General features: G+C 47.5%; 1 protein-coding gene across 3 annotated transcripts; it reads right to left on the bottom strand.

Moving 5' to 3' along the window:
* Positions 1-7,230: 7,230 nt before the first annotated feature.
* UCP3 (uncoupling protein 3) lies at positions 7,231-12,900 on the bottom strand. 3 transcript variants are annotated; one of them, XM_058545623.1, is made up of 6 exons: positions 12,760-12,900; positions 12,033-12,243; positions 11,551-11,751; positions 10,293-10,394; positions 9,650-9,830; positions 7,231-7,345 (listed from the first exon to the last, which is right to left on the bottom strand). In XM_058545623.1, the coding sequence occupies exons 1-6, from the start codon at positions 12,883-12,885 to the stop codon at positions 7,231-7,233; spliced, it is 936 nt and encodes a 311-aa protein (XP_058401606.1). In that variant the 5' UTR covers positions 12,886-12,900. The 3 variants fall into 3 exon arrangements, with proteins under 3 accessions (XP_058401606.1, XP_058401607.1, XP_058401608.1); XM_058545624.1 differs by lacking the exon at positions 10,293-10,394 and having other exon boundaries at positions 12,760-12,885; XM_058545625.1 differs by lacking the exon at positions 11,551-11,751 and having other exon boundaries at positions 12,760-12,885.
* Positions 12,901-13,382: the final 482 nt, after the last annotated feature.

Here is a 13,382-nt window from a genome sequence, read left to right as displayed (position 1 = left end):
AATGTAGTCTTTGGTGTCTGGCTTCTTTTACTTAATATAATTTTTTTTTTTTTTTGTGAGGTAGATCAGCCCTGAGCTAACATTTGCCAATCCTCCTCCTTTTTTTTTTTTTGCTGAGGAAGACTGGCCCTGGGCTAACATCTGTGCCCATCTTCCTCCACTTTATACGGGATGCCGCTACAGCACGGCTTAACAAGCAGTGCGTCGGTGCGTGCCGGATCCGAACTGGTGAACCCCACGCCGCCGCAGCGGAGCGTGCACACTTAACTGCTTGTGCCAGAGGGCGGGCCCCTGTTTTTTGTTTTTTTTAATGAGGAAGATTAGCCCTGAGCTAACATCCATGCCCATCTTCCTCCACTTTATATGTGGGATGCCTGCCACAGCATGGCTTGATAAGCGGTGCGTAGGTCTGCACCCGGGATCCAAACCTGCGAACTCCAGGCCGCTGAAGTGGAGTGCGTGAACTTAACCACCCCACCACTGGGCCAGCCCCAACATAATGTTTTTTGAGGTTCATCCATGTTGTGTCAGTAGTTTGTTCCTTTTTTATTGCTGAACAGTATTCCATCGTAATGATAGAGAACATTTTGTTTGTTGATGGGTATTTGGATTATTTCCAGTTTTTGGCTATTATGAACCATGCTGTTATGGACTTTCATGTACAAGACTTTTTGTGGACATATACTTTCATTTCTCTTGGGTAAATACCTAGGAGTACGATGGCTGGATCAGATGGTAGATATATATTTAACATTTTAAGAAACTCAAAATTTTCCAAAGTAGCTCTGCCATCTTACATTCCCACCAACAGTGCATGGGGAATCCAGTTTCTTTCCTACAAACTTCATTACTTTTAGCTTTTACAAAGTTATGGATTTTTGCTCTCTGCCAAATTATTACCCATATTTTATAGATAAAGAAACTGAGGCTCTGGGAGACCAAGAGTTAGACCTATGTCACAAAGCTAGCAAGTATCAGAGCTGGGATTCTAACTTTGGTTTTTGTTACAAGGTCCATACTCTTGTATGGTCTTCTATGGTCCATTCCCTTTACATGAATTCAGATGTATACTCATATACTCAAGAGATTTCCACCCCTGCAAAAATAGATTATTCAGTGTTTTTGGCTCTCAACAGCAAAGCTATATTTTAGGAAGGGGGTTTCCTTTATCCTTTAAAAGTTTATTCATTTTATTTTATTTTATTTTTAAATAATTTTACTTATTTATTTTTTTCCCCCTAAAGCTCCAGTAGATAGTTGTATGTCATAGCTGCACATCCTTCTAGTTGCTGTATGTAGGACGCAGCCTCAGCATGGCCGGAGAAGCGGTGTGTTGGTGCGCGCCTGGGATCCAAACCCGGGCTGCCAGCAGCGGAGCGTGCGCACCCAACCACTAAGCCGCAGGGCCGGCCCCAAGTTTATTCATTTTAGAATGAACTTAGACCCTTACCTAATATTATATATAAAAATTAACTCAAAATGGATCAAACACCTAAATATAAGAGCTAAAACTATAAAATTCTTAGAAGAAAACACAGGGCAAAAGCTTCATAATATTAGATTTGGCAATGATTTCTTGGATATGACACCAAAGGCACAGGCAACAAAAGAAAACAGACAAATTGGAGCTCATGAAAATTAAAAACTTTTGTGCATCAGAGGATGCAATCAACAGAGTAAAAAGGCAACCTACAGAATGGGAGAACACATTTGCAAATCATCTATCTGGTAAGGGATTAATATCCAGAATATATAGAGAACTCCTAAAACTCAATAACAACAAAAAACCCAATTCAAAAATGGGCAAGAGACTTGAATAGACATTTCTCCAAAGAAGATATACAAATGGCCAATAAGCACATGAAAAGATGCTCAACATCACTAATCATTAGGGAATTGCAAATCAAAACCACAATGAGATACCACTTCATACTCATTAGGATGTTTATTACTTTTAAAAATGGAAAATAAGTGTTGGTGAGGATTTGCAGAAATTGGATCTCTTGTGCACTGTTGGTGGGAATGTAGAATGGAAGTTCCTCAAAAATTAAAAAAGAGAACTACCATATGATCCAGCAATTCCACTTCTGGGTATATACCCAAAAGAATGGAAAGCAGGGTCTTGAAGAGATATTTGTACACCTACGTTTGCAGCAGCATTATTCGCAATAGCCAAGAGGTAGAAGCAGCCTAAGTGTCCAATGATGAATGAATGGATAAGCAAAACATGGTGTACGTATAATGGAATATTCTTCAGCCTTTAAAAGGAAGGAAATTTGGGCACATGCTACAACAAGGATGAACCTTGAGGACATTATGCTAAGTGAAATAAGCCAGTCACAAAAAGATAAATACTATATGATTCCATTTATATGAGGTACCTAGAGTAGTAAAATTCATAGAGACAGAGGTATAGTGGTGGTAGCCAGGGGCTGTGGGGGAGGGGGAAATGAGTTATTGTTTAATGGGTATAGAGTTTCAGTTTTGCAAGATGAAAAGAGTTCTGGGAATGGATGGTAGTACAATAATATCTATGTACTTAATACCACTGAACTGTAAAACTGCTTTTACAGTTTTACACTTAATATCACTGAATTGTAAAAATGCTTAAGATGGTAAATTTTATGTTATGTGCATTTTACTACAATTTAAAAAATTAACTCAAAATTCATTCATTCATTTACTCATTCATTTTGCAATGTTCCAGGCACTTTGCTAAAGGCGAGGGATACAACTGTAAACAAGACCCTGTGCATGCCTGCAAGGAACTTACAGGCTAGTGGGGCCGTCAGACAGATAAACAGAGTTACACCCAGGGCTGTGGGAGCCCGTCAGAGGGGCACCTAAGTTCTCCATGTATGTCAGACTCAGCATACATCTAAGAAATAACAGAAGTGGACAAAGCAATAAATGCTACAAGATCTATGCCTTTGATCGGAAAGCTCTCTCCTAGGCAGAGCTGGACATGGTGAGTCTGTTACTACCCAAGTGGTTTGGTTCAGAAGCCAGAAAATGATTTGCTGGGAATATTACTGAGGATATTTATATGTTATTTAAAACATGTGAGCATCATCCTTCTCGTCTCTCACTACTCCTTCCAAACAGAATCTTTCCAAGGGCTATTGATTTCATTACTATTCTGTTCACTCAGCTCCCACTTCCAGTACTCTTGCCTGGGTTTTGACAACAGCCTCCCTTCCCTACGACCAGAGTCCGCTCCACTAATTCATTCTCTACACTGTAGTCAGTCATCCCTACTTACAACACTTTGGCAGCTCCACATTACCCTCAGAATTCTCCAGACTCCTTATTGTGGTGTCTTAGTCAGCTTGGGCTGCCATAACAAAGTACCATAGATCTGGTGGCTTAAACAATGGGAATTTATTTCTCACTATTCTGGAGGCTGGGAAGTCCCAGATCAAGGCGCCAGTTGATTTGGCCGCTTGGTGGGAGCCCTCTTCCTGACTTGCAGACAAACTTCTCACTGTGTCCTCACATGGGAGAGTGGTGGGGGGAGGGGGTGGAGGAGGCTCTAGTTTCTCTTCCTCTTCTTATAAGGATACTAATCCTATCGTGGGGACCCCACCCTCACGACCTCAACTAAACCTAATAACCTACCAAAGGTCCAACCTCCTAATACCATCACATTGGGGGTTGTGTCTTCAACATACGAATTTTGGGGGGACACCAACATTCAGTCCATAATGTGTTGCTTCTACAGCCTTTCAGGGCCCCTGTTTTCATCCCATCTCTCTCACTGCTTCTCTTGGGGTCTGCAACCCAGCCATATTGACAGCTGTTGATACTTGAATGCCCCGTGTTCTTGCCTTGTTTCTAGGCCTTTGCACAAGCCATTCCCTCTGCCTAGAATGACTTTCACCTCCCTCTTTTACCTGGATAACTCCTATTTGTCCTTGGAGAAAGGTGTCTTTCTCCAAGAAGCTTCCTAGCCCCCAAACCAGGTCAGGTGTGCTTCATCTGTGTTCCTGCTCTTGAGTGCCTTGTGCATATCTCTTTTGTGGTTTTTATCACTCTGTATGGTTTATTTGTCTTTCCTGCCCCACCATCCTCCACCCCAGTGAACTCAATGAAGGCAGGAGTGGCCTTGTTCACCTCAGCACCTATTATAACATGTGGCTTATACTGTATGTACAATGCATATTTTAGTTGTTTAGCACTCTGCTAAAGTTCAAAGTTAATTTGTCCTGACACAAATTAACTCATCTATGGAGATATAATTATATTTCCTTACTTAACATTCATTCCTCCTGAATAAAATATTCCTTTAAAAATATCACCTTTACTTACAAGATTTCTGTGAAGTCATTTATCCATTACATCATTCATGTGACTGAGTCAGGGCCCAAACTATCTCATTTTCGTCTGAGATACTAGAAGAGTCTGAGAAAAAGCAGACTTCTGTTGAATGACTTGATGGAGGTAGGTGTCTGTGGGTGTGCGGTCGGGGAATGGGTGCACAGAACTAAGCAGCCAGCTTCCCTGTGTGGGCCTCAGCTGGTGACCTGACCTTCTCGTGAGGTTGCATCCCTGGGTGCCTGGTGGCAGAAATTGGGGCCAGGACTAGCAAGAGAACACATGTGGCTTGGAGGAAGCTCTCTCTTAATTGTTGGAATCACAGAACTTTAGAGTTGTAGGTCATTCGGTTCAACCTCCGCCTTTAAGAAGTGGGGAAAGAGATCTAGTATTTTGCCCAGAAAACCTCAGAAAACCTCTCACCACTCTTATTTTCCCTTCTCCAAAAGCCTAAACTTGGAGGTCACCAGGCTTCTGACCCCAACCAAAACATCTCTTAGAAGCGTTTATCCCTCTCTTTCAGCAGCAGCATCTGAATAGTATGCTCTGGGTAGAAGATGTGTTAATGTTGCTATATAGAAATTCATGGAGGACATAGTGCTTGGCCTCTTAGGAACTTACACACTGAGACCAGGAGTTTAAGAATGATTTGCACTTGTCAGTCGAGTCAAAAGAAAGAGGAAATTTTTTTTTTTTTTTAAAGAATTTGTCTCTTTTTTTTTTTTAAAGATTTTATTTTTATTTATTTTTTTCCCCCCAAAGCCCCAGTAGATAGTTGTATGTCATAGCTGCACATCCTTGTAGTTGCTGTATGTGGGACTCGGCCTCAGGATGGACGGAGAAGTGGTGCCTCGGTGCGCGCCCGGGATCCGAACCCGGGCCACCAGCATCGGAGCGCGTGCACTTAACCACCAAGCCACGGGGCCGGCCCGAAAGAGGAAATTTTAAATATGGGTTTTATTTGAAAGCAAACCAGACATTAAATCAAAATAAATTTTATTGTTTTGCTTTTGTTCGGACTTTCCAGGTTTATATGTAGATTATCTCAAATTATAAATTAAACTTAGGAAGTGCTGAGGGTTGAGTGGATATTTGCTTTTTCCCAGGGTACAGAGGAGTCAGGGTGGGGAAGGAGGGATGACATTGCTGAGCATTCTTGCCAGGTGGGGAGTGTTGTTTCCACTTATCTGTTAGGACGCTGAGGTGCAAGGATTCCCCATGGTGAGGTTGCTGGTAAGGTGGGGTGAGGTTTGAACCCAGCTCTGTCATCAGAGCCACACATGCTGCTAAGAAGCAGAAAAAGACACTGGCATTCTGGTCCCCATTATCAACCTGAAAGATGTCCAGTCTTTTTTTTTTTTTTTTTTTTTTGTGAGGAAGATTGGACCTGAGCTAACATCTGCCAATCCTCCTCTTTTTGCTGAGGAAGACTGGCCCTGGGCTAACATTCATGCCCATCTTCCTCTACTTTATATGGGATGCCACCACAGCATGGCTTGACAAGCGGTGCGTCGGTGCACGCCCGGGATCCGAACCGGCGAACCCCGGGCCGCTGCAGCGGAAAGCGCGCACTTAACTGCTTGTGCCACCGGGCCAGCCCCAAGACATCCAGTCTTAAGTTCAGAAGGGGGTCATCTGGTTCGAGCCTGCCTTGTACAGACAGAGGAGCCAAAGCCCTGAAAGGCAGAGCAACCAGCCTGTGAGGAGGCAGAAGGCAGTGTGGGCGTGTGGGGCCAGATCTGGCCCAGCCCTGACAAACAGGAAGCCTGAAGTGAGAAAGGGAAGTTCTGTCCAAGAAAGAGAAGGCAGAAAAGTAGCTGTTCTTATTCCCACACTGAAGGTGTGGATTCCCTCGAGTCATAATAATTTTCCAAAAGCTCCGAGTCCTACTACTTGAGGCTCTCAGCCTGGCATTTCTGTCTTTTACCCCAAGCCCCACACCATTCAGGGTGCCTCACAGTCCAGCCAAGGAGTGGGGACTGCGTAGGAGTGGGGATCCTGCGGCATCCTCTGTCACCCCCGGCCCCCGAGTCCCTGGTTCCTTTGGTCTCACCTCCAGACAACTGTGTCTTTCAAAAACTTCTTCCCTGGCAGTTCCTCACTGTCCTGACAAAGTCTTTCCCAAGGCACTGCCCTTATGTTTACATTTGTACGAGCTTTTGCTTTTATAAAGTGCTTTCTCCTAGCTTCAAACTTGATCCTCATAAACCCCGGTGAGGTAGGAGGGAAGGGATTATTACTCCCATTTTACAGGAAAGGAGACTGAGGCTGCCCTTTTTATTCTCCAGAGTCCTCAGGGAACATTTACAAGTCTCTGCCTCACACTGGCCCAGCAGTGCTCCTTTGGCACAGGTTCTAGGTTTTCTCTTTTTTTCCTCACATTTCCTAGAATCACAAAGAATTCTACACAGTAGACACATTACACATGTGGCTGATGATCCACGGTTAATTGAAAGTGTCACAGCTTGTGTTCTTTGGCAGTGTCCCTCTGGACTCCTTAGCTGATTTCCAAGTGTGTCGTGTACCACTCCTGTCCCATGCTTGCAGCCTTTCCTGTTTATAATTCATCGGCTAATCAGATTTTTCAGGGGACATAAGTTTGCAAACTTCCATTTTATCCAAATGGATCTGTTTTGGTTTATTTTCTCTTGCCTAAATGTTAGGCATCCAATCTAATGGGTTTCAAAAATTAATATAATTTATTTTCCATCCTGTCAGTGCAAAACAAAGGTGTTCTTAAGACAACGCACTGAAGACCAGAATCCTTCCTCCTCTTCTGCTCTATTGCTTGAGTCAGCAGCAAGTAAACCGTGCTGTAAACATGTGTGGGTCTGTGTCCATGTGTGCATGGACCCACCCACTGTTCCATTCTTAACTGGTTTTGTTCCAGTTAGGTACCAAGTAGCCTTGTCTTATTCAAAATGGAGATTCCCGTAGCATCTGGACTTTCATCAAGGCCCGTTTCAGCTGCTCATAGGTTACGAACATCACCACATTCCAGGATCCCAAACGCAAAAAGGAGGGTGTAAACCTGATGAGAGAAACAACCAAGACATCAGGTGGGGTGGACTAAGGGTCTCATATAGATCTGCTGTGCTCTCCCCGGGGATTCACGGTGTTAGTGCCCAAGGACCTGGACTTCCGTTAGTCACGAGCATTTTCTGAGACCTGTTCAGTCTTGTTCTTTGCTGAAGAAATTCAGGCAGAAGTTGGAATCAGAAAAGGAAAGAAAGCTGACATTTTGAGCCAGGTTATTGTGTCAGGCAGTTAATTCTCACAGTCCTATAAGGTAGTTATGGTTGTTGACAGTTTTCTTTTTCAGAAACTGAGGCCCAGGCAGGTCAAGCAGCTCAACCACAACTGCACAGTTAGTAAATGTCAGAGAGGACTCCGCCCTGCTGCGGGGGGTTTCTGGGCTCATTTCCATCCTGAGTAGCCACCCCTGAGGAGGCCCTCTGCCAGGGCACCAAGAAGCTGGGGCACTGCAGGGTGAAGACAGTGTGACACCAAAGTTAGCTAATCTCCAGAGAGCCTGCCTGTCCTGTGATACTGCAGCTGGGAGAGTCTCCACCTCAGCTGTGCTCCACAGACTCAGGGAGGATCCACCACTGGGTCTCTGCCCTCCTCTTCTGCCTCTCTCTTCACTAATCCCTTCCTGGTCCTCTCTGGTCCTGCCAACCCTTCCTTCTGTGCCTTTGCCCCTGCTGCTCCTTCTGCTTGGAAAGTCCCCTGCTCTCCTCCTTGCCTGGCTGGTTGCTCTTGGCTCTGTAGGACTCAGCATGGGTACCACAACCTCGTGCCAAGTCCTTTCCTGACCCCTCAGCCCAGGCGCCTCACAGGGAGTGTAGCACTGTGGCAATGAATGTGAGCTCCGGAGTCAGACCTGGGTTCAAATCCTACCTCTACCAGTTTCTAGCTTCATGACCTCAGACAAGTTAATCTTTCTGAGCTCAGTTTCCTTACCTGTAAAATGAGGAAAATAACAGTATCTACCTCATAGAGTTGTCATGAGGATTAAATGAGTTAATGTTGAGCACACAGCACAGGGCCCAGTATTAGTAAACGCTCAATAAATGTCACCTACTTGTCTGCTGCAATTTGAGGGAAGCACAGCACAGGCCCAGCACCATGAGATGCTCAGTAAATGTTTGCCAAGTGAAAGAATAAACTGTGACAAGTGGCTACAGCTGCAGATTGTAATGATAGAGGCACTTATAGGAAAAGAGCAGTCTGTCAGTTGAAACACAGCTTTTTATGTCATTCCCAGGGTGAGTTTGCCTGTTTGCTTGTTGGGTCCAATCTAACACTGGGTGCCAGCAAACTATCATTGGTGGTGGGAGGCGAGAGGGCAAAGCAGTGACCTTAGTAGTAGCCTGGACAACAACATGTTGTTGGGTGGCGTCTGATGGTCTGGGTTTGAGCCGTGGCTCTGCCATTTGAACATTGTGATCTTGGACAAGTTACTTGACCTTTCTGAGTCTCAGTCTCTTCCTCAGTAAATGTGGAGAATACTGCCCAGTTCAGGGGGTTGTTGCAATAATATATGTCAAGCGCTTAGCACAAGGCCTAATAATAGTGACTTAGCAATCATGACGATTATTAATAACCTACGTCATTGAGTGCTGGCTTTGTCCTAGGGACTCTGGGAGATGAAAGATGTTTAAGCCACCAGTACTTGGCATCAAGGAGCTTACACTCTAGTATGGGGGATAATTTAAACCTACAAATACCGTAACAAAGTAGGAGGTGGTAAATACCATAAAAATGGTATCAAGGAAGTATTGCTGAAGCTTACAGAGAGGAAGGAAAATTTATATATGAGAGTGTTGGGCAGGAGGGGGTATTTGAACGAGTCTTGAAGGATGGCTAAGATTTAGAGCGTGTAGTTGGTGCGGAAAAGGCATTCCACGCAGGTGGAACAGTAAATGCCAAGACACAGAAGCAAGAAAACGTGACACGTGTTGGCCACTTCAGCTGCCGTCATGGGTGACATATGGTTGTGGCAGTGGGTTGGGGAAAAGTCTCAGAATTACCAATCACCTTTTCCTCCTTCTCCTCTGCCCAAAAGGTTTGGGGATAGACAGAACTTTGACCTATGCCTAGACTCCTTTTTTTCAGGTAAGCCTTCCCTGACTCTCCAATTCAGATTTGGTCCACTCTTTTTCTTAACTTTCATAGCTCTTTATACTTCTCTTTTGTGGCATTTACATCTGTGCTGTTCACCACTGCATCCCCAGATGGGCCCATGGTAGGCACATTATACATGAAAGGAAGGGAGGGTGGGGGGCCTGAGCTCTCTGGGAGGGAGTGCTGCAGGCAGCAGGGGGAGGCTCACCCCTTATAGAAGGCCGTGGGACCCTCATGGGCCACCATCTTCAGCATACAGTCAAGGGGGCTGTGGTACTGGCCTGGGGGTGAGTTCATATACCGGGTCTTCACCACGTCCACTGGGGAGGCCACCACTGTGGCACAGAAGCCGGCTCCAAAGGCAGAGACAAAGTGGCAGGGGAAGTTGTCTGTAGAGGGAAGGGAAGAGCAAATACTGGGCTGTGAGAGAGGGAGCGCACTCGCTGTCTCTTCCATGTGTGTTCATTGTCTGCCTCTAACTAAACTGTGAACACCTTGAGCGTAAGGATAGTGTTTTCCAAATCTCTCACAGTGCCCAGGCAGAGCTCTTGGCAAGTACTTGAAACAGAACTGGGCCATCCCAGAGTTGGAAGGTTATCCAGCCTAACCACCTTGTTTGAGGAAATAGGTCAGAGAAAGTGACCCTCGCTTAAAGGTGCACGGTGAGAAGTGGTGCTGGGCAGGAACCCAGGTCTCCAGGGTTCTTTCCTACTTGTCACAATGTTGTACCGCGCACTTTTTGCAGGGCACTACTTCTCCCTCTGCTCCTTTTAAAGCCCAGTTGCCTCTGGGTGGTGCCTACTCTGTGGAGTTCTGTGGGAGGGCTGTGTGCCTGGAGCCCAGGGCCTCACCGGTGAACAGGTGATAGTCTAGCAGCTTCTCCTTGATGATGTCATAGGTCACCATCTCACCACAGTTGACAATGGCATTCCTTGTGATGTTGGGCAAAGTTCCTGTTAGGAAGGGAGGTGGGGGTGACGAATGGGGAATAGGAGCAGTGGACCCTGTGGCTGCAAGGCTGCAGGCCCCAGTTTGGGGAGCACAGTGCCCCATTCCGTTGGTCTCAGAGGAGCCCACCTCCGTTGAGCAGACTCCACACTTTCCTTTCTGATGTTAACAGCTCGCAGATTATCCATGACTGCCTTAGAGATAGAAAACAGAGAGGCCCTCTTGTGTTTGTTTGGGCCATATTTTGGAGGACAATCTGCAATATCTATCAAAATTAAAATATGCCTCCCTGAGACCTGGCCACAGCCAGAAAAGAAAATCTTCTTTGGAAGAAGTCTGGGTTCTTGGAACAGTGACAGAATGTAGCCCTGGCCGGGCCTGAGAAGAGCATCAAAACTAACCCCCTGGTTTCACAGACGAGGGCCAGGCTCCAGGAGGGCACACAGTTAAGTAAGGCTGTGTCCTGCCCTTAACCTTCACTGGGTCACTGTTTCTTCTGCAAGAATTCATGTGACCCCTGGTCCACATGTGGGAGAGACTCCAGCATTTGTCGAGGTGGCTACCATTTAGACATGTATGGAACCCTAAAGCCTTGCTCCCATGGAAGTCCCCTCCTCACAGCATCTCCCTGTGCCCCACTTCTCACAGCTGCCTCCTCCAGTGCCCTTTGTCTCTTCTCCATGCCCTGCAGTTACTGCTCTTAAATCTTTGCTTGGAAGGCCCTTCCCTCCCATCTCCACACACTGAGAACCCACGGAGCCTTTGAGGCCCAGCTTAAGCGCCACCTTCCCTCCAGAGCCCACATGGCCTCTCCCCCCTCTGGATCTGTACCTCTCCATGAACCTACCACACCCTGCCCTGTGGTATGGCTGCTCCTTGACACTTATCTCCTCTGTGTGTCTGTGAGAGCCATGAGGTTGTGGAATGCGTCTTCTATTCATTTCTGTCTCCCTCACAGCAGCCTGCACATGGTGAGGGGTTGGCAAATTGAGCTGTATTTGGAGCACTGTGGCAGGTCAGTGAGATTTTTGGTTGGGATGTTCTTTTAGAATCACTAGAATACATCATGCTGGGAGTTCTCTCCTTGCTCAGTTCCCTGCCCCAGCCCTAGGGTAGGAAAAGCTCTGCAGAAGGCCCATTGAGCCTGGAGTCCAGACCTACCTTTCCATAGGCCCCTGACCCCTTCCTCCCTGGCGATGGTCCTGTAGGCATCCATTGTCCCACTGTACTTCCTATCGCTCCTGGGCCCAAGGTGCACGCTGGCCTGAAATCGGACCTTCACCACATCCGTGGGCTGGGCACAGGTTACTGCCATGGCCCCCGTAGTGCAGCCTGCCAAAATCCGGGTAGTGATGCTGGAGTCTGGGGAGAAGAAGAGAGAATGGCCCAGTGCCAAGCCACCCAACCCCTCTCTGGGCCTGATGCTGTTCTCTGCCCCTGCCTGATGTCTGCTGCTTCTCCTGGGTTAGGGTTCTGGAGCTTCCTTGATGGCTAGAAGCTCTGAGTTTCCTCATGAGCTCTGTTACCAGTTTCTCATGCCCCAGCTCTGCCTCTGAATCTGCACTGCCCTGGTCTCCTGACCCACATGCCTAGATTCTGCTTCTGCTCACCCCCTCAGTGTCCACGGGATACCGGGCACTCACGGTCCGATCCTTTGGGGGTGTAGAACTGCTTGACGGAGTCGTAGAGGCCGATGCGGATGGAGGCGAAGCCCATCTGGCGCTGCAGGCCGGCGACCAGCCCATTGTAGAGGCTGCGGGGGCCCTCGGTGCGCACCATGGTCAGGATGGTGCCCAGCACGCCGCGGTACTGGATACTGTGGGCCGCCTGGGCCACCTGATTCTCCCCCTGGACCTGAGGAACACCCCCGCAGAGGCGTGAGGAGCTGGGCGGAGGGCACATGGGACTGTGTGCAGAGGGACCTGCCTGGGGCTGGGCCTGCCAGGGCTGGACATCGAGAACAAGCATGACCACAGCTGTCAAATCCCAGTATGATTAACTCAGGTTTGCTCAGCAGTTTATGGCTCACAAACTGTTATACACCACGTGGCGTTTGATCCTCAGAGCAAACGGAGGGCATGTTGTTTTTCCCACTACAGGTGGTCAGTGGCTTGCCCAAGCTCATTTACTTTGACTTCATACTTTACGGTTTACAACGTAGGGCTAGGCCTTGAAGGGCCCTGTCATGTCACGCCAAGGAATTAAGAATTTTTGTCTTTGGGTGATGGTGATGGGCAGGCGGCAAGGCAGAATGGTAAGTAGTGGAGTGAGTGGCCTGCTCAGGGTTCTGTGTGAAGAAGAGCGTGCTGTGGTGGAGAACTCAGCCCTTCCTTTGATGTGAGCAATGACCCTTGGCCAAAGGGCACCTACCTGCAGGCGGACCTTGGCCGTGTCCAGTGGAAAGGTGAAGAGGTCAGCAAAACAGGCTGCCATGCCTGCCGCCAGGAACTTCACAGCCGTTGTGGGAGGCACCTCCGAAGGCTTCAGTCCAACCATGGTCCCAGAAGGCTCTGCCCAGTCCCTCCAGGGCCCAGCAGAGGTCCAAGGAGAGAGGCTGCTCTGTGGCCCTGGGCTTTAGTGCAGAGAGGAGGCTTCAGAAGACAGGCCAGAGGACACAGATGGAACCTGTGCCATCTGGACCCATCCCCAGGCTCCCCTCAGCACTGGGAGGGGCGTTAGTAAGTAAAAAGCCTGCGCATTGCCGTGCTTAGCCATGTGGATTTGGCTTATAAAAACAGGTCACTTTTCCATCCCTTCTCTCTTGCAATTCTCACCCTCCTCTGCAAGGAGCAGGCAGGGCTGGTGGTGGATCTTCATTGTACAGAGGAGGAAACCGAGGCTCAGGCAGGGACCAGGCCTGGTTCCCTCGACCCCACAACGCTATTCTCCTTCCCCATCATCAAGCTGCTTCCTGAGAAAGGCTTGCTCCCTGAGGTGCACAGAGAGCCTGTCAAGTCTCATCACTTCAGGCTCTTCTATGCCAAATCAATGAA

The sequence above is a fragment of the Diceros bicornis genome, chromosome 7 (genome assembly GCF_020826845.1).
Source record: "Diceros bicornis minor isolate mBicDic1 chromosome 7, mDicBic1.mat.cur, whole genome shotgun sequence".
Classification (NCBI taxonomy): Eukaryota; Metazoa; Chordata; class Mammalia; order Perissodactyla; family Rhinocerotidae; genus Diceros; species Diceros bicornis.
This window is presented reverse-complemented; position numbering and strand designations above follow the sequence as displayed.